Below are 24,298 nucleotides of genomic sequence, written 5' to 3'. Positions count from 1 at the left end.
CAGAAATGCGCTTTCCTGGCCGTTTTCCCTCTCTTCCACCATCTCTTAACCCTTCCCTAGACGTGCTTGCATCTGCCCAGCACCTTTACCTCCACATCACATTTACCTCCGAATTCCTGGGTGGGGTGAAGAGGGGTAAAGAGAGAGAAGGGGGACTACCTGCCCACCTTCTCTGGTCTCAAAGGGGCAGACGAGTCAAACTTAATTCACACTACAAACAAACCAGTTTTCTTTTTTTACAAACCAGTTTTTCAGCACCTCCTAACGTCCTCTCTTTTCTCCTTTATTTATTTAATTTATGAATTAATATAATTAATTTATCCCTATTTAGTTTTGCTCCATTTTCAAGGGACTCAGGTAACCACCCTCCTTCCTCTGCCCTCCTCCCCGGGTCGGGGGAAACGCAGTAGCGCGGAGCGAGAGCATCTTTAGGGGACTCCTGCGCGGCCGGGTCGGCAGGCCACCAGCGGGCCGGCTTCGCGGCAGCTCCGCGGGGGCGGCCGGGCGGGCGCGCGGGCGGGCGCGCGGGCGGGCGGGCGCGCTTGCAACCCCGGAGCTCCGGTCCCGCCCCCTGCTCTCCCCGGCCCGGCGTCAGGAGCTCAGCGGGCGGCGGAGGAGTCCCAAAGCCGAGGACGCGCGGCCGGGGAGCCGGGGAGCCGGGGACTCCAAAGCCCTCTGCAGCTTCCCCGCCTCGCTGCCCCACCCGTCAGCACGCGGCCCCCGCCCGGAGCCCGCAGGAGACACCTTCGTCCCCGCCCCTCCACAGGTCACCTCCCTCCACGCCCCTTTCCCTTGGCCCCGGCAGCCGGCAGGCAGGGAAGTGTCGTAAAGCCAGGCCTAGGAAACTTTACCCGGGGTAACAGCCGAGGCGCTTTACGGCGACGGCGGCTGAGTGTGAACCTTGGCGGCGGTGGAGGCGGCCGCGGCGGCGAAGGAGGCGGCGGCGGCGGCGGCGGCTGAGGAGGAAGAGGAGTGGCGGCAGTGGCGGCGGGGACCTGTGCGGGGTGAGCCGCGCGGCGCGGGCAGGGAGGGGCCGCGGGTGACAGGGCCAGCGGATGGGTGCGGGCGGACGGGGACGGCGGCCGGCTGAACAGCTGGGCGGCGCTGAAGAGCGGGGGGGGGGCCCGCGGAATTGGGGGGGCCGCTCCGTAAGGGACGGTCTCTGCCTTTGTTCCCCCCCACACCTTCACCGCCGCCCCCTCTGCTGCGGCGCGCTCGTCCGCCGGGTCTCATGGCCTCCCCTCTCGGTCTGTGTCGCCTCTAGGATGGCGGAGGTACCGCCTGGGCCTAGCAGCCTCCTCCCACCACCAGCACCTCCGGCCTCGGCGGCGGCCGAGCCCCGCTGTCCCTTCCCGGCGGGGGCCGCCCTCGCCTGCTGCAGCGAGGACGAGGAGGACGACGAGGAGCACGAAGGCGGCGGCGGCGGCAGCGGCAGGAGCCCGGCGGGCGGCGAGGCGGCGACGGCGGCGGCCAAGGGGCATCCGTGCCTTCGCTGCCCTCAGCCGCCGCAGGAGCAGCAGCAGCTCAACGGATTGATCAGCCCCGAACTGCGGCACCTCCGGGCGGCCGCCTCCCTCAAGAGCAAGGTTCTGAGCGCGGCGGAGGCGGCCACGACCACGACCACGGCCACGGCCACCCCCGACGGGGGGCCCAGAGCGACTGCAACAAAAGGAGCTGGGGTACACTCGGGCGAGAGCCCCCCTCACTGCCTCCCCAGTAATGGAAGAACTGCGCTCCCCAGCCCGGCAGAGGCAGTGGCGGCGAGCGATCCTGCGGCGGCCCGCAATGGACTGGCGGAGGGCACCGAGCAGGAGGAAGAGGAGGAAGACCAGCAGGTGCGGCTGCTGTCTTCATCCCTGACCACCGGCTGCAGTTTAAGAAGCCCCTCGGGCAGGGAGGTTGAGCCTGGGGAGGATCGGACGATACGTTATGTCCGATATGAATCCGAGCTACAAATGCCCGATATCATGAGACTGATCACCAAAGATCTGTCTGAACCCTACTCCATTTATACGTATAGATATTTTATCCACAACTGGCCACAGCTGTGCTTCTTGGTAAGTGGATGGAATGCAAAGAGGGTGAACCCAGCAGAGAGATCCAGGCGGTGCAGGGCAGGGAGTGTGAGGGCCGAGAGTGGCAGTGGATGGATGTGTATACTTCTGCGTTTCATATAGTACGGTACATGATGTAAAGTGCGTGTACACACTACTGGTTATTTAATGAAACTTGTTTTGAAAGGAAGACGTCTTGATCTGGCTTAACTCGATACTCCTGTAAATGCAGCAAGCCTGTATGATGCACGTTTAGGGGTCTTGGATCCTTGTTTATATTAGCTTATAATCATGTGTAACCGTCTTTAATTATCCTCCCTCCTCCTCCAAGCACTTTGCAATCATTTAATTTGAACATTGGTTCTGTTCGGATACAGGCTTTATTAATCTCTCAATTACAGCCATAATCAGGGAAGAGTGTATGCATAAACATGTTTTGGTGAACATGATTGTCAGTAAACTTGCTGTGGCCACATTGGAGAATTAAATCTTAAAAGCATTTTCTGTAATTACGGAGATAGGTTCCTTTTACTTCAACAGGACAATTAACAGTTGTAGCCGGCCTGCTTTCTGGTGCTAGATGGTGCTACTAACCCTTCTGGTGGCTGAAAGATGACTGAAACTTGAACAAAATATCTTTTTGTGGAAAGTAGGGAACCAAGTGTGAAATCATTACTAATCTAATTTTTCTCTTTAAGAAACTGGTCTAGGTATACCTAAATACTAGTAGTAACACTGGCTTGTGTAAAGCATAGTTGACAAAATTTTATACTTACATGTAAGCAAAAAAGATTTGGCTGTGCAACAAGCTAAATAGGTGTTTTGTTTTGTTTTTGTTTTCCTTTTAATTTGAATAGTACTGGCAGTACCGTATTTTCCCCCAATAACACTGACCAATGTTAGTCTGTATGAAACCTATCACTTAAATATTAACTGAAGGTATATGCTTTATATCTGTGTGCTCACAGGCATTTTATTGCCATTGAATTTCACTGAGGAAAGGCACTGTGCTTTTAAGAAATATTTTATGATCTGTAAAGGGAGAAGCTACTACTTTTATTACTTTAGCGTTGACTTAGTTGCACATAGCAAATCCCTCCAAGACATTTTGACAGTGCTTTAGAAATCTTTTTGGTTCTATATGTTGGTGGTAACCTGAAAATACAACTTCAGAATGGTAGTTCTGTTATTTTCTGTGGTCACTTTGCTAAACTTCAATTTAGTATGTTTGTTTAAATTGTGGGGAACTATCTTATAGTCTACAAAACTGCCCTCCCAGGACTCTAGCCATTGTATCAAAATAGACGTACTTAGACATGCACTGACACAGGCATGTGATCACAGGGAAAGTGATTTTATAGCATTATTATGCATGTAAAAGTCATTGTAATTGCTAAAATTTTACAATTGATTTAACTGTAAGTTTACCCACAAATGCATACAATTGAGCCAAACCTTAAATTGAAATATTATATGTATTTCTGTTAATTACAGAAAATAGTTGTATATATAATATTTAGTCAGCTTTGGGTTCTGATATTACCTGGGCCCCTCTCAACTTGTCTGCCATTTTAGACTCTGATAAACTTAGTAAATTTTAGTTTTGATATTTCATAGGCTCTTTCCAATTTATCAACTAATTTGTACTTTAGCTCTTTAATAGCGAGTTGTTTAACATTAAATTCTGAATCTCTGGAAGGTGAGATACTGTACAGGTGGTTGACATCTAAGATTTACTAGTGCAAGTATGTATCTGGAGGTATTGAACATAAAACAGTAGTTAATCAGAGAGGCCATTTAGAATTGGGGCCTTTAGGTTCACATTTAAAAATTTGAATTTCCTGTAAGAACTAATTAAAAACAAATTTTAAGTCATATTTTAGAACCATAAAGGATCTTAAATACAGTATAGCTCAACTTTTTTTTTTTTTAATGCAATAAGATTAAGGACCAAAGTGACTTAAAATGTTTAATCTTCAGATATTTAGGGCTGGTTCAATTGGTGGATATGCAACACTTGATCTCAAGGTTGTGAGTTGTGAGTTCAAGTCCTAAGTTGGGTGTAAAAATTATTTAAAAATAAAATCTTAAAAAAAAAAAAAGCTTCAGATAATTAGTGGCAGAGAGGTAAAGCTAGAATTTTACTTGACGTCTCATGGAAAGAACCTGAAAAATGACATACCCTTGACCCGTTCAGCGAAGATCATTGTGTTACCAAGTTATGCTTCATCAAGGGACAGTTCTTACAAACATCAATACTCTAAAGAGATTAAAAACCTCCAAAATGGTTCTGGTTTCCATATAACCTAAAATGGATCAAATAGAATGTATGAGTTCGAAATGAAGAAAGAAAATTGCCAATACTTGACCATATCTAACAAAAACAACAGTTTCTTATGATTCGTCCTAATAATTGTAGAAGATGTGAAAGTAGAGTGCCAGACAAATTGGAGACACTGTCAATTATTATTCTCTTAACTAATTTCTCTCTACATCTTTTGAGTTCATGGTATTTTCAGCTCTTGGTGCCTTTTGAACTTCTTAAACTTATTACCAGTGATGTAATATTGTCTGTTTATTTTAACTTTCTGGCTTCCTCTGTTTTCCCATATATAGCATTCTGAAATTTGGGAGTTTCTGTTTCATGCAACTTGTATTTTTCAAGTTTTATAGATTGGCAAGCACTTGACCTTGTAGTGTTAAGTCTAAATCTTGCCAGGAATTTTTCAGTTCCCATCCTTGAAAAAAGAACACATTTGATAGTATGAGTTCCAAATATGTGCAGAGCTTTTATTTGGAGAAATTGACGAGCTGTTTATTGAGTCTTAAAAGTGTATATCCATCAACAATTTATCAGAAAAAAATAAGAGCACAGGTCTTCCTCACTACCAATACCTTATTAGTAACAATATATTATATACTGGGCTTTTCTGCTTTACTGATGCATACCACTTGATTTTTGCTCCTACAGATACTTAGTTAGGAAGAAGTCAATCTAGTCCAGTTGTGAACTGATAATACTTTGTTTGCCTGTCACTGCCTAGGTCAGAGGACAAAGATTTGTTTGAAATTCCTATCCAATTTGGAAGTATTGTCCAATTGTATTGTGTATTCTGATTTTTGAAGAAACCTTTCTTGGATGGTTTTCTAACTGAAGTGTAGCTGTCCTACAGTTTTGTATTCTAGATCTATTGGTTTCCATTTTCTCTAATTTATGAGATCAGGTCAAAAAGTTTTTTAATGTATTTGGTTAAACATGTATATAGCACACAAGCAGAATTGTTCGACCAGCCATCTCTTGTGCATATTTCAGGTCTTATTTCAGAAAGAAATTTTAGTTTTCAAAAGAATTTTGATAGAACTCGATTGATTTATTGTGAATGAAAATGGAAATAGCAATTTTAGAGGTTTTACTGGTCCAAAATAGTTCTGGGTTGTATGATAAAACAGAAATGAATTAGTGTGGATTGTTGAATTTGATATCCCTTCAAAAAGATTTTTCTGACCTAGTTCAGAAATGGATTAGAATTATCTTGACTACAAGATTTCTCTACAATTAAAAAAAGGTTTTTTAATCATTTTACAGAATGATGAACTGAAAAATGTCACATCAAAATTAAGTTAAAATTAAGTATAAGCTGGACTTTTTAATTTTTTAACCCAATTCCTGGTTTTTGTTGTTGAAATAGTTTCTTCTGAAAATTTAATTTTATTAAGAGATAATTTGAAGTTTTCATATTTTTTTAATGAGTGCTCTTTACAGCAAACACGTATTTCTAGCGAGCTGACACATTATTAAACAATTGGAGCTTTTGCCCTATTGATATTTACCAGAATACGAGTATTACAAGAACTTTTCATTGGTGATGGAACTTTTGAAAAAGATTTTTAATGGTAACACTGGAAATCTTAAAATAGGGGATGATTGCATTTATTCAACATATAATCTTTAACAGTCTGGAAAGACAACATTTTTATTAAAATAACTATAAATTTATATTAGAGCTTTTGCTTTAAGATGAAGCTCTGATTTTAAGTTCTAGATAATCTCTTAGCTTTGTGATAATGAAACTGTCAGAAGTGTCCTAAAAATGAGACCATTGTATATGTAGTCCTCATAGTCCTTCACTAACAAAAATCCCTTGGGTAGGATCCAAGGAATACCTTAAAAACAATCTTTTTTTCTAAAAATCATTTACATTTTTTTTCCTGGTCAAATCTGTTTTTCAAGCATAAAATACCATGTCTTTATCTCTCTTTCACTAAAACCTTATTAGAACTAAGTTTAAATTTACAGTACTTTGGTAAGCAAGTTTCACAATTCTTTATCATGGCTTAGTGAATGGACATTTTCTTAAAAAAATTAACTTTCATATACTTCCTCCTTCCCAAATCTTAAGCATGTAGGCCTTTATTGCAAATCATTATAAATATCTCTTATAAAGTACTTGAATATTTATTTTGAAAATCTTGCTTTTTTCCTCCTATACTCTGATTATAAGTATAAGGAATTCATGCCCTGCACAATGTTGAATGATTTTAAAATGAACATTTGGAGGGGGTTCTGGGATTTAGATTTCTGAAACTTCTGTGATTGCTCTATTACTGGAATTCTTCTCTTCCTTCCTCAAAAATGTGACCAGTGGTTGGTTGCTGTTTCCCTGGGTAATTGTGTAGTACCTGATGGCAATGTATTCTTCATAACTGTTTGTTTATTTTTAAGGCCATGGTAGGGGAGGAGTGTGTAGGTGCCATCGTTTGCAAGTTGGATATGCACAAAAAGATGTTCCGCAGAGGTTATATAGCCATGTTAGCCGTGGATTCCAAATACAGGAGAAATGGCATTGGTAAGGAAAATATTATGTCACTAAAAGAATGCATAAGTTATTTTCATTTTTGTTTTTTGAAGCAAAAGATTTAAATGTAAATACATAGAAATGAAAAGCTAAGGGAAGAAAATGAAGATTGTTTTTATTTCAAAATATTTTTTAAATGTTCATAAAATTGAATTGTTTTATTAATGTTTTGTTTGAGAAATTATCTTTCTAGCAAGTAACAGGTGATCAATTTTTACCTCCAAACATTTTTTTTTTTTTTTTGATCAGAGTCAAAATGCTTTGTGTTACTCTAGGTACTGCAGTTTTTAATAGCATTATTGAGGCACTTGATCGTAGCCTTTCAGGAGCTGTCTATACTTAGGTTAAGTGGACCTCAAGGTCAGATTATGGAGAAATTGTTACCATTATTTAGTAATAGTCATCTAACATATTACAATTCAGAGAGGACCAGGCTAAAGGAGAATTGTATCTTACTATCCCCAAATTCATTTCTTTCTTGGGTCCACTTTTCCTGGCATTTTCAGTCAATCTTATACTTATGATTTATAATGGTCATTAGAATCATCAGAGTGGCTTAAAAACAAATGCTTATTAGGTTCCTCCACCTGAGAATCTTGTTAGTCCTATTAGAAGTAGGACTAAAGCTTCCCCAAGTGAGTGATACAAGCCTGTTTAAGAACCATTGTCCTAGTGTAGTGTCTAGGACCTATCTGCTCTTTTTTTAGGCTAGGGGATCAAGCACTTATCTGAACATGTCAAATTCTGGGATCTAGGGAAGCTAAGTAAGTATTCGTGAAAGATTTAATGCCTGTACCAGTATTTAATTATTAGGAGTTTTGTCACTTGTAGTTTTTTTTAATACAAGTGTTGTTGTCCAGTTTAAGACTGTTTCACACAATCTGAGATGGTGTTAGGAGAAATCATTATGAATAGGTTGACTTAATAACCTTTGGTTTAACCAACTTTTCTTACTAGTGTTAAGAGTTTACTACTAGGGTTTACAATGGATTGGACTTGCTATATATAAGCCAAGTTTGGGTTTTTGACATATTACAAAGAGCTGATGGGGCTCATGGCAAATGGTAGGCAATTGTCTGGCTAGTTACAGGGCAGAAACTGGTGGCTTAAGGGCTGCATCCTGGCCCTCAGACATTTTGTTTGGCCCATGTAATGTGTTCTCATTTGCATGGTTGGAAAAATAAAGAGATTTGTTACAGAATTTGGATTTCTTAAAATCAGATTTGGCAGTTGTTTTCCCTTTAATGTACCAAGTATATCTGACCCTAAGGATACATTTTGCTAGACATTTACTTAGACACCACTGGCATCATTTGGGAATGCTGGACTTCAGTATGCCCAGGCTCATTATAAGGTTTGTAGGAACCAACCCAGTGTCTTGGGCCCACTCTGGGTCACAGCAGTTTCTGGTATGATCTTTGGCAAAATTAGCTCAAGGGTCTTGTAGTAACTTCTCGCTAGTTCAAGGATTTTCTGGGTTGCTCTGGACATACCATATCTTGCCTTTTTCTTTTTCCTCTTTTCTCTTACCTTCAAACAGGATATCACAAACTCTTGCTTGGAGCAAGTAATTACACCTAAGAAAAAGGGATACATAAGAGAGCGGTCTTTTAAAAGGAAAGTTATATTTGCTATATGTAGGTTTTGTTGGCCTCTCAGTTTATATTTTTTCTCACTTAGATAGTCTGTGTATCTGCATTGCATTCAAGGTAGAACCAGCATTTGTTATTTTTGTGCTTATTATGAATATGATAATTTAGGTATCTTTAAGAAACTAAATTTTCCTTCATTAATACTCAGATCTATATTCTAGGTACTAACTTGGTTAAGAAAGCTATATATGCCATGGTTGAAGGAGACTGTGATGAGGTAAGTCTTTCTAAATGTTTAAAATCTTTTACCCTGTTCTGTATTTTACCAAGTTTTTGGTTTTTTAAAATAAATACCCCATAATAAATTACACTGTAAATTTCATTGCAAACTATTATTATATAATTATAGCTTGTGGTGAAAATTCTATTCCTTTTAAAAACACATGAATTTTGGGCAGCCCCAGTGGCCCAGCGGTTTAGCGCCACCTTCAGCCCAGGATGTGATCCTGGAGACTGGGGATCCAGTCCCACATCAGGCTCCCTGCAGGAGCCTGCTTCTCCCTCTGCCTCTATCTCTGCCTCTCTCTGTGTGTGTCTGTCATGAATAAATAAATAAAATCTTTAAAAAAAAATAAAAACACATGAATTTTGACCTAGAACAAATTTTAAGATGATAATAGCTAAATTTTGTTTTTTATCAAAATGTGGAGGTGAAATCTTAGACATCTTCAGTAAATAATTGATATTTAGAGGAATTGATATTCAGAAGATTTGTTATCAGTTAAGTCATTTAAGGTAGCTCTTATTATAAATCTTACTGCAACTTCCTTACATATTGGCCTTAGTTTCTCTCTAAATAACATTTTTTAAAACTGGACCAACTGTTAGCTCATGTGAAAGACATTGCATGTTTGAAAAAAATCTCTCAGTGTTAAATAATGAGAAGGCTGAGGGAAAAGAAAAGACAACCATTTTTTATTTTTATTTTATTTTTAAGATTGTATTTATTCATGAGAGACAAACACACACAGAGAGAGAGAGAGAGGCAGAGACACAGGCAGAGGGAGAAGCAGGCTCCATGCAGGGAGCCCGACGCGGGACTCGATCCCGGGACTCCAGGAAAGTGCCCTGAGCTGAAGGCAGATGCTCAACCACTGAGCCACCCAGGTGTCCCGACAACCACTTTTTAAATGTAGACCTGTCTGCATATTAACCTAAGAGCATCTTTTCTCTTTAGCTGGTTTGTACAGCCTACCACAGCTATAATTTGTATCCTACAGTGCTGTGCTGTATGCATGGTGAATGCTCTATAACTAATGGTGATGCTTGGGAATGTTAAGATTTAATGTCATATGATATGGAAGGAAATAAGTGTAAACTAGAGAAGTATAAATGGTTTTAATATAGCAGTGGTGGCTCGAATAAAGTTGTGCTAACAATTTTATGAACAGTAGAAGTGACAATTGTCTTTATTATTGGAGGGCAACTATGTCTTAGATCATTCTGAAAAGACTTGAAATTAGGTAATTTTTTTTTTTCAAAAGGCTGTAACCTGTTTTGATTACTTTTTTTTAAGGTAGGTTTTTTTTCTGCACGAAATTTATACACTGTCATTAAGCATGATGTGTATGTGTGATTTGGGGGTACAGAGTCTGTCCATTCGCCATCCTCACACTGCAGCTCTTCATTCTTCTTTCTGCTTATAGCTATTGTTCATCTTCAAATATATATCCTCTCATTTCTAAGCACACCTCTAACCTGTGTAATGCTTTTTCTTTACATAAATGAGGCCATAATTATTCTTCTGCAGTAATTGCTTTTTAAGCTTAACAATATCTTGTGAACATGTTTACATGTCAGAATACAGGGATTTACCGTAGAATGTTCTCATGCTCCTTGTTCACATTAGTTTGTATTCTGACAGAGCACACTAAATAGTGGTCGTATGAGAAGGCCTGCAGATATGTTGGGCAGCACAGAGGAGGTCATCCTGGTATTGCAGGCTATTCAGTGTTATTTCAAATAAGGTAATTCACATAGAGTGAAGGATCTAATATTGTTCACAACTTTTAATATAATATAAAAAAATAAAAGATGCAGTGACCCTGATCATTTAAGTAGCTGGTAACTAAAATTTGCTGAAGAGGACTGGACTGCATATGCTGATGAGTCTAAGTCTCTGTTTGGACCACAGCCACACTGGGTTAGCTCATCAGCAGAAGTCGAGGTTCCTAAAAATTGCTGACCAGTTTGAGGAAATCTTTGGGTTAATGAGACTGTGTTTTGATCCTCTGCTGCTGCTGATCGGAGTGGTTCCCAGTGAGCAGGGATGTTATGAACAGGGAATATTATGTTCCTTATGGTGTTATACCTTTTGTGAGTGAGCCTAGCCACTACCTGTGAGACAAGGTATGTGCTTTATCTTAACTGAACAAATCTTTAAATAGTATTGGTTTTCCTTTGAAAATTCTCGGGAATGATATTGACATTTGAGTTATACTGATTTGAGTCTCAAAGTTAGATCTCTAAATTAGTGTTACATTTTATGGTAGAAATACTCTTTTCATTGTGGGCCTAAAAATCTGATTTATTTTTCTTTTCAACCAAAGAGTTTCACCTAATCTTAGTCTGAAATGGGGATAGTTCCATGAATTTACTTCTTTTCTATGATTTTTTTACAGTTTGACTAGCTCTCCCTCTGGATTAGAGAACTCTTCTGTGTTTAAGAAAAATTGTCTGTGTCCCACATTGTTGAGATAGAAGTTTTGCTGTATGAAGGGATAGAACTTTTGTTTATTCTTTATAAGGGCCTCTTCCTTTCATTGAGTTTTAAACTATGTAAGCCACAATTCTATGCCCTTTTCCCTTCTAAATTTTGATAATTTGTCTTTGTTGGTTCCATTTCCCTTTACCATTTCATTCCATTTGGTTTGGTTTCTTTCCCCTCAGCCCAGTGTAACTACTTTCTCTCTGATGTATTTGCTAGACCTTATTAGCTGCTTTTTCCTCCTTTACCTATTAAACTACTCTCAGTGTTAAGACCCAATATAAATATCAGTAACTTTCTATTTAAAGTCTTCCTTAATTCTTCTGGTTTTTGTGTGGTTTCTGTGGTTTTCTTGGCTGCTTCACTGTTCAGAGGCTCTGTTTTAGCCACTAAAGAAAACAGAGATTCTTTTTCTTATTCACTGCTGTATTCTTAGTACTAAGTGTAGCATTTGTGATAGAGTACAATGGTTCTTAAATATTTGTTGACTGATTAGTTCTGTGCTTCCAGCATCTTATCTGTACCTCTTTTTTTTATGCATTTGTGAATTTTGACTTGTATAATTAATTGTTAACTTGTCTTCCTCTCTGAGATTTCTGTGAGATTTCTTAGAAGAGCAGTCATCTTACTTACTTTGTACATAGTAAGACATATATAATTTCTCACTGTTCTGAGAAAAACTGAAGCTTTAATTTTCTAAGAATATAGTAACCAATTATAAAGTAACCAACATGTGATTTTACTTTTATTAAGTTCGGCCAGCCTTCCTTTCTCTTAAAGTATTAAGGAATTTTGGCAAATTCTTAGAAAGACGTTAGAGAAGGGATTTAAATTACATTTTCCACCACTTAGCTTATACTGCTATTTTTTTATTCTTATAGAAATTTTTAATTCTATGCACCTATAAAAAGTTTCATTTGGAAATCTCTATGAAGCCTTACCATGCACATCCAGTCAATTTATTTGTGACCTTGAGTTGTGTTAATATTGTTCTTGGTTGTTCTTGTCATTTTTAAGATAAAGTCACAGTGTATTAAACCAAAGTTAGTAATCACAGATCCACATGAAATGTAGATCATGTTTTTGTTGGAATAATAATGAAATACTCTCCCGATCTGATAGTTATTTTCATTTTGCCTTACTATGACTTTCCTAACTTTTTGTCAGAATTAGACATGTTAAAATAGAATAACTAAAAGATCTTTGTCTTTTTCTGTATATTTAGAGCTGTCTATAAAGTTAAAGCTTCAAAAAAAGAAACAATTGGATTTGTCTCTTCATGAAGGGGAAATGCATTACCTATATTGCTGACCTGGCCTGAATTTGGTTACACTCCCACATGCTTTGGCTGCCAAACGTGTAGTGGCTACTAGACAAGCATCTTGAGTTTGTGTATTACATTAGGGAAAATAGTAAGAAAAATATATACAAATATCATGAATGAGTTTTCTAGAATGCTGTTTTTAGAGTAGGATTTGTATATGTAAAATAATGAACTCATATAGTGACCATTTACTTTTTATGAGCTTTTTACCTAAATAAATTAGAATGGGGCAGGTGATTAGTCAGCATGATGAACAGTGCTTTACTTTTTGAGCCATAGATGCCACTGAAGTCTTTATTTCTGGAAATTTAAATTTCAGATGTCTTTTTAGAGGGACGCCTGGGTGGCTCAGCGGTTGAGCATCTGCCTCTGGCCCAGGGTGTGACCCCCCCCCCCCCCCCAGGATCAGGGAGCCTGCTTCTCCCTCAGCCTATGTCTCTGCCTGTCTCTCTAGCTGTGTCTCTCATGAATAAATAAATAAAAATTTAAAAACAAAAAACAAATGTCTTTTTAGATTAAGGTATGATTGCCATGATGTTAACGCTCAGAATTAACTCCTCTATGTTGAGAATACACTACATTTCTTAATTAAATGTAAGTGTGCTATATATAATCTTTAAGCATTTTTAGTTGACCAGCATCTTCCCATTTCCCCTTCCCCTCAACCCCGGGCACCTGCCATTCTGCTGTCTGCTTTTATGAGTTTGATTATTTTAGTTTCTACATATAAATGAGATCATGCAGTATTTGTCTATGTCTGATATGTTTCACTTAGAGTAATGTCCTCCAAGTTCATCCATGTTGTCACAATGCTAGGATTTCTTTTTTTTTTTTCAGACTAAAAAAATATTTCATTGTATATGTGTGCCACTTTTCTTTATCCATTCATTTGTTGGACATTGAATGTTTAGGTGGTTCCATATTTTGGCTATTGTGATAGTGCCGTAATAAACACAGGAGTGCAAGTATCATATTTGAGGTCCTGATTTCAGTTCCTTTGGATATATACCAAGAAGTGGGATTGCTGGATCATAAAGATTTTATTTATTTATTCATAAGAGATAGAGAGGGGCAGAGACATAGGCAGAGGGAGAAGCAGGCTCCCCATGGGGAGCCTGAAGTGGGACTTGATCCCATTGATCCCAGGACCCCAGGATCACAACCTGAGCCAAAGGCAGATATTTAACCACTGAGCCACCCAGGTTGCCCCTATTAATTTTTTGAGGAACCTCCAAAATTTTTTCCATGATGGCTGTACTGATTTACATTCTGACCAACAGCCTAATTTATTATAACCAATAATAAATCTGTTACATATTAAAATACAGATGATATTTTGATATGTACAGATGTACCTTGTGTATTTTTAAGATTTTTTGATAATGTGTAAAGATGACTTTTAAGCCTTTTATAAAGTTTAATAGTTACATGTTGAACATTTTTAGTGTCACTGGAAACATATTTTGGCTGAGACAGAGGCTGCTGCCGGGTAAAGAACAGAGTAAAGTGGAGATATTTAAGCTATAAGGATTTTTGGTTGAGTAGTTTGTCCTAATTAAAGAACTGGTTCTGCGAAGCCTAGGTTCTAGATCCATCTTCTGTCACTTAGAGTTGTGTGATTATAGGCAAGTCTCTTTGTCTATGCGATATGATGATAATTCTGATCTTAAAGGAATGTTATGAAGAGCATTAAAGTTCATTTAGTAGTATCGATGGAAGGTCTGTGAGGTGCCAGACAATAAGTGCTTAGGTTCTAGCAGTGAACAGCTTCCCCTCCCTCCAGCAGTTTCAGCCTACAATTTTAAAAGTCTTTCTAAACTGTAATAGTTTGGCTTATCCTGACAATGGTTTGTTGCTAAGAGAATCCATGGAACTTCACAGTAATCCTTTTTCTGTTAACTAGAATTCAACTTTGCCAAATTTGTTTGGGACTAAAATAGCCTTATTTTCCTTTGGTTTCCTATGTAATACCCCCAAGATGTGGACTAAAAGAATAGTTTTATATTGAGTTTTCATCATAAACTCAGACTCTCTTGTAATGTATTTATAAGACTTTGAGTGATAAAAGGTACTTACTTTTTTCCTGATATTTTCTATTTTGTCAAATGATCTCTTTATTTAGAGAAAGTGAGTGTACCGAGAGCATCTTTTCATTTTAACTAAATTTAGCCCTTTGTATAATTCCATTTCTGTATAATTGGGCTGTATTTCACTAATTTGTTAGGATGACCGCGAACATGAATGCAACTCTTTACCACACCTTATGTGTGTATTTATGTAACAATGATTAGCCTCAGATGTGTCTTGAATATTTTCAGTTGCCAAATATTAACAAACATGGACTTGGATCCTCTTCATTGTGTCTTAAGTAGGTTAGATCTCTCATTTGCTGCTTTGTTTTACTCTGGGAAACAATCCGGGGGAGGCACTGAAGAGTGGATACTGTTAAGTTCTAGTTCAGATTAGCACTACTGGTGGCCTTGAGCTTCTTTTGTAAATTGGAGAAAATCATATCTATTTCATAGGGTTATGATGAAAATAATGTAATGACAATTGCATGTAAAATGACATAATATATGTAAAAATGCTTTACAAAGCATTTACTAAAACTTGAATATTAACTTTAAAAAAAAACTTTCAAAAAAATAAAATTTTCACTCCTTTTTCTGTGAAATCAGGTTCCAAGTTTTGAGTTGTTATACCTTTATTGTTTCACATATTTATTGTTTTGATACAATATTTTAGCAGTAATTAGGTGATGGCCTAAAACAATTCTAGGAGTTACCCAAGAGAATTGTTCAAAATTGAAAACCTATATTGATCAGACTGTAGTGTCCCATACTAGAAAATGGCATACATCACTAAAAAATAAATTCCATTTTTTTAAGAGCAGAGAAAAATTATTGGCTTTTATTCTTAAACCAATATATTTGTTGTACATTTAAATATTCCTTCTTAGGAACATTTTCTCTTGATCCTGAATTATTCATTACTTGTTTTTAGATCTTTTAAAAGTGCAAATTTAGCATGTGATTTGCTTTTATGAGTTCATTGTATAGGCAGTTGCTTTAAGATGCCTTTTCTTTCAGTACTTTGGTCATTTAAGTTTGGTAATACTTTTGCTTGTTTAATGTTTATGTGATATATGTAATATAATGAAAGGTGCTTAGGATATATATAATTTACAAATATTTAAGAGTCTTCTTTGTGGTAAGCAGTGTGTTAGGTACGTAGGAAATGGCTGTGAAGGAGGTATACATGATCCCTGCCCTTGTTGGGCTCATCAGCTAGGAGAGATGACACAGTCATTAAATGTTGAATGGGAGACCTTTGAGTTAGGAAGATGTTAAAATTACAGTGAAAATTGATGGCAGCTTGGGCTAGAATGGTATTATTAGGGATAGTAAGAAAAGGGTTGATTTGAGAGATTTAAGAGAATTGAAATACTCAGTGCTTGGATGCATGTGATGGTGGGGGCTAGAAAAGTTTAACAGTGACTCCTAGGTTTCAGATTTGAGGTATTGGTAGGATGGAGATCAAATTGTGGAAGAGGAGTTAGTTGATCATGATTTCAGTTTTGGATATGATGAATTAAGTTATATTCTTTTCCCTATTATTTACATCTGTTTGAATTCTTGTCAAATGTTTTGATAGCTTGAGATAGAACAGAGACTCATAGGCTTCACTTAGGGCTTTGTTTAATTATATTTTGCTCTTTTTGTCCCACTTCAAACACCTGAGGGTTATGACATCCCAACAGTAACTATGGCTCACTGTGTTGATAATTCTCCATGAGGTTGGTTGAGAATCAATAGGTAGGCAAATAGGGCTGTGTATCTAAAAGGTGAGAGGATGGGATAGAGGATGTTTAGGTAAAGGAGGGTAAAAACAAATTAAAAAAAAATAGTGCTGTATCAAAAAGTATCACTTCTTTATTGTCAAGGCCATTGGTTTGGTAATATTAAAGAAGACTCAGAAGTTAATACTTGATGTGCTCTTTTGTTAAGTGTTGATGTCCATATAGTATAGTCAGTTGTTCTGAGACTGTAGTCTCCCAACTAGCAACATTAGCATCAACTGGCAATTTTTTAAAAATACAGATTCTTGAGCTCCACCCTAAATCTACTCAGAAACTCTGGAGGAGGGTCTCCGCATTCCGTTTTAGCAAACCCTCCAGTTTAACTAATGTTTGGGTACCTTTTGCCTAGAATCAGCAAAGGGCAGAGAAGTTAATATTTTAGACTTTGCAGACTATAGATCTCCACTCTGTCCATTGTATTGAGAAAGCAGTCCTAGACAGCATGTAAACAAATGAGCTTGGTTGTGTTCCAATAAAACTTTACAGAAGGGCAGTCCCGGTGGCGCAGCGGTTTAGCGCCGCCTGCAGCCCGGGTCTGATCCTGAGCCCGGGTCTGATTCTGGAGACCTGGGATCCAGTCCCGTGTCAGGCTCCCTGCATGGAGCCTGCTTCTCCCTCTGCCTGTGTCTCTGCCTGTGTCTCTGCCTCTCTCTCTGTGTCTCTATGAATAAATAAATAAAATCTTTAGAAAAAAAAAATTACAGAAACAGTCACTAGCCACGTTTGGCCCAAGGGATATAATTTACAGATTCTGGTGGAGATTCTAGACAATATGACAGTTGTTGCCAGGATAAATGGTGACAGATTAATGAAAATATAGGAGCTGGTGGTTGATTTGAATAATTTCAAGTACTGGTCAGTTTTCCTCAAGGTTTTTATTGTTGATTTTTTCTTCTTATTTTTGTCACACTACTTTTCTCCACAAGGAAATACTTCGTCTTTGTTTTAGTATAAAACATGTATTCTCATTGCCAAAACTTCCAAACATCACAAAAAATAAATAGAACAGAAAATGTTCACATTTCTACCTCCCCTTGCCCCAAGAGAAAATTACTGTTAAAATTTCAGTGACCATTTTTCTGGGTTCTTTCTGTACATCATTAACATTTATTTTACCATCAATTTTAAAACAGCTGTATGTTTTTCTTAAATATTTGAAATGTTTATATGTGATTTGTCAAATTATGAATTATAAAGTTAATTTCAAAAATATAAAATGGTAACTTAGTTTTCTCATTTTTTTGAAGGTTGTTTTGGAAACAGAAATAACGAATAAGTCTGCTTTGAAACTTTATGAAAATCTTGGTTTTGTTCGAGATAAGAGGCTGTTCAGATACTATTTAAATGGAGTTGATGCACTGCGACTTAAATTGTGGCTGCGTTGAGAAACTGACATCGAGGAACAACTTTCCAACCATGCAGAATCGACCTTTGCATGCAATGCAATTTGTACAGAATTGCTTTGCAGGTGGATTTAGTAATTTCCATGCAGCTCTTATCTGTCAGTGTCTCATTGAGTGTCGCACAATATTTGTTGCACTTTGGCATGGCGCATTTGTTCTGAATTAAAAGAGATTGTTTTAAACTTAAAGAGTTCTTTTGGTACCAGCAAGATGTGCCAGTTGATAGCCAAGATTTGTTTGTTCATTTGCAAAGTCTGATGACAATGTCATTTACACAGTGATCATTTTGTCACAGAACCAGTAAGTGGAACATGATTTTTGTTCCTTAAAAAAAGCCAATGTAGATTGTAAAAATCTCTAAGTATACTAACATTTCACATGAAACCTGCCATAGTTTTCTGAAGGGGGTGGGGGAAAAGCTTCAATTTTAGGTTTTATTTTTTCAATATTAAATTTTCCATTCTTGAATATTGGTACCTCAGTGATTAGTGAATGAAAAAAAAATGTTATGTAGGGTTGGGTGTGTCTTACAATGAGTAAAGATAACAATTAAATTGCGTCTGCCAGTGCCTGTGTAGATAAGTATATTTGTCTTCATCTCTAGTTTTTGAATGCATGCTATCTTTTCCTTTTCTTTTAAGGCCTTTGCAAGCAAACTTTTGTTTTTATTTAAATTCTAAATTTGATAATAAATTATTTCAGATTTTTATAATTTGGATACTTTTTTCCAGGTGAGTGACAGAGTGGTTTACTGTAAAGTCCCTTCTTTCCTTACAGTAAGAAGTTGAATCTACTTGGAAAATCTTTGAGAAATGACTCAAAAGGGATGAGAAAAGTTGATGGAGCCGGGAATTGCTGGGGTTTTGGATGCACTTTTTTTTTTTTTTCAGAGTGAGGGAATTTTTGGAAAAGAATAGAAAATTAATGTAAATTGGTATGATTTTATTTAATCAAAATTATTGCTAAGCTGTGAAGAACAGCTTTTACAAAGTAATTGGAACTTTTTTCCCACTTGATATGGATTTCACATTGCTTCTATTTCTTAAAACGCTTCACTTTTGGTTCTTGGTCTTGGAAATAAATTTCAAGGTGCATTGTATCCATTTTAAACTGATTTTATTTTCTTTTCACTTATTTGAGCAAATTCTTGAGGAAGCTTTTGCTTATTTCTCAGAAAAACAAAAGGGAAAATTGTAAAAAATTTTTGGAATGAGTTCTATGGGTTTTCTTAATAGTTATCACCATGTTCAGTTACATTGTATTTTGGCCAGTCTGTGCAATGTAACAGATTTTAAAGGTAATTGCTTTCAATTGAGTCAGGAAACCTGTGATGGGTAATTTAACTGGAAAACCTAACTACCCATAAAAAAAAAAAAATTAATGCTCTGTGAAAAGTGTAATTTTTTACGAATCTGTGTTATTCTTTCTTTAATTTGGATATGCTCTACTTCTGCTCTAGGATTTATTTGGTTTGAATTTTATTTTATGGCTATAATTACTGTATTTTTAAAAACCCTACCTCCATTAACAGTTGGTAAAAGCCCCCTTTCAGGAAAGTTTGTTGCCTTTTTTTTTTTTTTTTTTTTTTTTAAAGGAAAGCTGCTCCTTGCTCAGTGTAGTGTCTTAAAAGTGAACATGGTATTAAGTACTTTTAAAATAATGATATACAGATTTGGTGAAAATAAAATCCTCCTGCTGGTGGAATCATTCATTGTTCCTAATTTTTAAAGACAACTTTTTCTTTTCCATTTTATATTGCTCTTGAAAGTTTAATGGGCAGAGTACTAAATACATTAAAAATGTGATGATCACACAATACTCAACTTTCCAGCTGACGATTTTGAGTATGTCTTTGCTCAAATGTCATTTGGGCTCCAGCATTTAGAGGAATGCCAATCCTAGTGATGCTTCTGTTATTTTTAATATGGAAGGAACTGAACCAAAACAGTTATCAAATTTTATCTCACCATTTTATATTTGACTTGCTGATTCATAAGTAATGATTGTTGATGAACATACATTTGCTTGACTCACTAATGGGGACAGTTGTAAAGCAGATATATGCTAGATTTTTACTTCCAACATTATGTTTTTAGCAGGTTGTCAATGAAACCATCTCTATTGATCTTTTACCCCAGAATTGACTAGGTTTTGCTGAACTGACTGGGTGTTTGTAAACATGACCTTAACCAGTGACTAAAATGTCAGATGGCTGCTGTATTATTCAGTTGGTGTATGTTGAATATACATGTCTCCCTTATGCTTTTAATTGGTTATGCAAAAATTGTTTAGTTAAGTAGACTAAAATTTTAATATCTAGCATGATAACCCAGCAGCAAAACTAAGTGTCCATTCCAATTGAAGTAGCATCATACATTAATTTACTTTTTGATATCAGGCTTTCATTTTTCTTATATAATATTAAAGCCATCCCATTTAAAAATGACAGAGTGAGTTCACTTGGCTAAAACTGAGCAAAATTGGTGCAACTTTCTTTTAATGGGGTGCTGCCTCTTTAAGACTGACTGTACTATCCACTGACACTGGTTTGGCAGTTGATACTGCTGAACATTTTTATACATGCTACCATGAAGCTATATATGTTAGTATTGAAGAAGCTAACGGGTATGCTATCATTTTTGATGTGTGGGCTAATTGTAATTTTCCTTACATTAGGATGAAACTACTCTAGAGAAGTCCACAGATCAGAAACCAAACAGTAGTTTTTGAAGTTGAAGCCAACAAAAAAAAAAAAAAAAGAAAAGAAAAAGAAAAACTTACTATTAAAAAATTGGTTTTAATATTTTCTGCCTCTTCCCCAAATTACCCTCCCTACTTGCTTGACAAATCTATGTAAAGGAGTTTGTTTGTCACATGTTTTAATTTTACTTGCCCTGTGTTATGGTATTGGCTGACATGTATAAGACTGGATGTGTATATTTATTATGGTGTTTGAAAATCATGAAGTTCATCACTTTACAGGAGCATAGATAAAAGCAAATTGGTAGTGCATCAGAGTTACTTTTCAGTGCACCATGACATCACTAAAATGAGTGCTATAATGTTACAGGGCTTTCAGGTTTGTAAAAACATAACCATAAATTATATTGACGTCAGATATGAGTTGAGTATCTATAAAATATCACGTGTATCTCAAAATATTGGACTGCTGTTTGATGACTGGATATTGCTGCATAATTTTCTTCTATTGTCCCATATCCTTTTGGACAGAGAGATTTAATGGGATTTGAAATGTGCAAGCTGTCTAAATAAGATGCAGTCAAATAAAGTTGGTTAAGTTGTGTTTGCATTTTTCTTTTAGATAGAGCTGTGTGCATTTTATGATTGAGTTCTGTTTTTACCTACTAAGAAAGAAGACCAAGCAATCCATTCATTTCCCCACTTCCTGCCTCCCATCCAAGAATTACTGGGAAGAAGTGATATATAATTATCTACTTTGTGTTCTGACAAAGTAAATTTGAAAATGACCACATGAATTTGATTTTCCTAAAAGTAATCAAAGTCAACTCAATATCAGCTATCAATACAAATGAGAGCATTTTCGCATGGATAAAACCAAAACTTGTTTTTTTGTCCTTGTCCCATAGCAATTTATTTCTAAGACCATTTTTAATTTACTACTTTTTTTTGTTTGTACTTAATGTTTTTTTCTCCCCTTGCTAAGACATCAAAGTAAAATAGACCAATATCTAGGCTATTTGCTTCATTCTTGTGAGAAGCTTTAAATGGTAGTAATGTTTGCTTTTATATTTGAAGATTTGTAGATATTAGTGGAAGAAAGGGAAGTTTTAAATATGAATGCTAGATTTTCATCATCCATACAGCATTCACTTCATTCTTTTATAGTTAGGGAAAATGAGTTTGTGTTTTACTTGAATCTTACGTAGAACTCCTGAATACCTCATAAATTGTCTAATGATCAGAAAGCTGATACCATCCTTTGACACTTAAGAGCAGAGATCACTATTAATCCGTGGCCCAGAGATATAATACTTTTAAACAATTAAGAGTGGAAAATCTCATGAGCATATATAGCACACTGCACTTTTCTTCAGATCAGTGCTGTCCAATAGCACTTTTTACAATAATAAAAATGTTCTTTATGCCTTCCAATATGCTAGTTACTAATCACATGTAGCTAGTGATTCCTTGAATAGTAGCTAGTATGATCAAAGAACTGAATTTTTAATTTTAATTGAAATTTAAGTAGTCATATGTGGTTAGTGGCTACTGTATTGGACAGCATAGCTTTAGATCCTATTTAAGCAGTAATCACTAAGGAAAGCAATTTTTAAATAAGATTTTTAAGACTAATTTATTGAAATGTAAAATGGAAGCATCATGATTAAGAATGATCTCTGAGCAAGAGTTATAGCACTGTTTACATTGACCGTCTGTTTCATCCATACAGTATTTGATACCACCCTCCATTGTGATACAACCCTTCTGAGAAAAGCAGCCCTTTCAATTTTTATTTGGAATTTTTTGGGTTGCAAGAGATGCAGATTCGAGGGCCAAAAATTAGTTTCTGATGAGACTGTCCTCTCTTTTTTAGTGTTAAAATATTTTACATAGTTAAACCTAATAATTTCTCATTGTAAATGAATTTGAAGTCATTTTACCTCTAAATAAGATTGGTCATTTCTCATTTTACCAGTGGTCAAACTGGAACATGGAAGTATATCATATTTATACTTTAATTCTGGAAGATCACTCATGCTGACGTGAAGGCAAGTGTTTTTGCTTCTGTGAACAAGATTTTGCTGGGTTCTCTGGCTATGCGATGTATCACCTTTGATTCTAGCTGGTCATGTAGTTTGGTGTAATTGATTAAAAGGGCAGGAGCGGGGTAGAAAATACCTGGCCAAAGGGAGCACCAGGCTTGGTACAGCTCCTTCACACTGCTGGGGAAAGAGCTCAGAGCCTATGTTTGTTTGATAGTGATCAGTGTTTAATTGTTGTATGAAAAGACCTAGGGATAACAAAGACCACCCAAGTGCCAAAATCTATACTACTTTAAAAAAATGTGAACAATGGAGGGGTTATAATGTAAGGTTTTAATAATGCTAAGAAATAAGCTCATTTTTAGTTATGGATTTTCATTACTACCTCTGCTGTATAAATATATCTCAGTTTTCTAATACCTCAATTTCCTGAGAATCTGTATGTACGTTTTTGTAAATAAAAGAATTTGCCACATGCTAGGGGAAGGACCTGGCTTTTAAAGAAATTGTATAAAGACCTTTGTTACTGGATTTGTTAAACAGTGAATTGATTTGAAACTTCCTTAAAACATTTTTATAGCCTTTTCTGGTCCCCTTGACTCAGGTGGTGGTTTTTTTGTTTTTTGTTTTTTGTTTTTGTTTTTGTTTGGTTTTGGTTTGTTTTCTTTTTCTTCTTTTTTTTACTAAACATATCTTATTTAGTGAGATCTGTGTTCAGGAAGCGTGTACCCTCATTTGTTAATTTACAACTGCAAAGATTTGTATGTCTCCTATGTTTTCCTTTCATGCCAAAGAAACACTTTTTTTTTTTAAAGCCAGCAGGTTGCACAAACCAACAAAAAACCACCCCTTTTTTGCTCCTTAAACTGGCATTCTTAAGTTTTATTTCCTGAGACTTAGATATTTTCCAGGAGAAAATATCTTCATTTTTTTTAGTTAAAGCTAGTGGTAATCATTTGTGCAAATACATGTTTTTAGGAATGCATTAGTTCCATTAAGGAAGTAATGACAATTTTAAGGAACTGTGCTGCATTAAATCCACAACTGCATGAACCTTTTTAAAGCCCATATAAGATAAAATTGCTAAATTGTGTGTGTGTGTGTGTGTGTGTGTGTGTGTGTGTGTGTGTGTGAACTGCTCAGGATTCAAAGACCTAACATCGAGAGGATTGATCACTATCATCTATCTTTAGGGCCAGATTTCCCATGATTGCACACAGCTATTGATCTTTTTAAGGGGGCTAAACCTGCTTCCTTAAAGCTAAACCTGCTGCCTTTAAACTTTGCTATCTCCCTCCCTCCAACTGTGGCTGTAAACAGTGGCTGCACAGTCAGCTAGCATTATACGTGATTTTATTGTGAATGCAAATAAAATTTGTTAAGTCCATCTAGTATTAACTAGGTAAATGTAAACTGATTTCAACCTTGTGTTTGGCCAAGTCTACTTGATAGCTTTGATAATTTGGAAATGAAGTACATCAACATGAATGTGAGCATTGTGTTTGAGTTATTGTGGGAATAATTATTAATATTTGGAACTGATAACATTTGAAGTGTTTATTTCCATCCTTATGGGGCAAATTTCTTAACCTCTCTTAGCCTTTAGTGATTACTACCTAAAAAGCATATTCTAAAGAAGAAATGAGATAATTTTGGTAAATTACCTTAACAATGCATAGTAGCTTAGTACACAGTAAA

General features: G+C 36.8%; 1 protein-coding gene across 1 annotated transcript; it reads left to right on the top strand.

Annotated features, from left to right (window-relative positions):
* Positions 1–882: 882 nt before the first annotated feature.
* NAA30 (N-alpha-acetyltransferase 30, NatC catalytic subunit) lies at positions 883–21,176 on the top strand. Its single transcript, XM_055304306.1, has 5 exons — positions 883–1,004; positions 1,265–2,057; positions 6,778–6,901; positions 8,724–8,779; positions 17,700–21,176. The coding sequence occupies exons 2-5, from the start codon at positions 1,266–1,268 to the stop codon at positions 17,835–17,837; spliced, it is 1,110 nt and encodes a 369-aa protein (XP_055160281.1). The 5' UTR covers positions 883–1,004; position 1,265; the 3' UTR covers positions 17,838–21,176.
* The last annotated feature ends 3,122 nt before the right edge of the window (positions 21,177–24,298 follow it).

This window comes from Nyctereutes procyonoides, unplaced genomic scaffold, assembly GCF_905146905.1.
Source record: "Nyctereutes procyonoides isolate TBG_1078 unplaced genomic scaffold, NYPRO_anot_genome, whole genome shotgun sequence".
Lineage (NCBI taxonomy): Eukaryota > Metazoa > Chordata > Mammalia > Carnivora > Canidae > Nyctereutes > Nyctereutes procyonoides.
The sequence above is the reverse complement of the archived record's forward strand: the minus strand, read 5'-3'. Positions and strand labels throughout refer to the sequence as shown.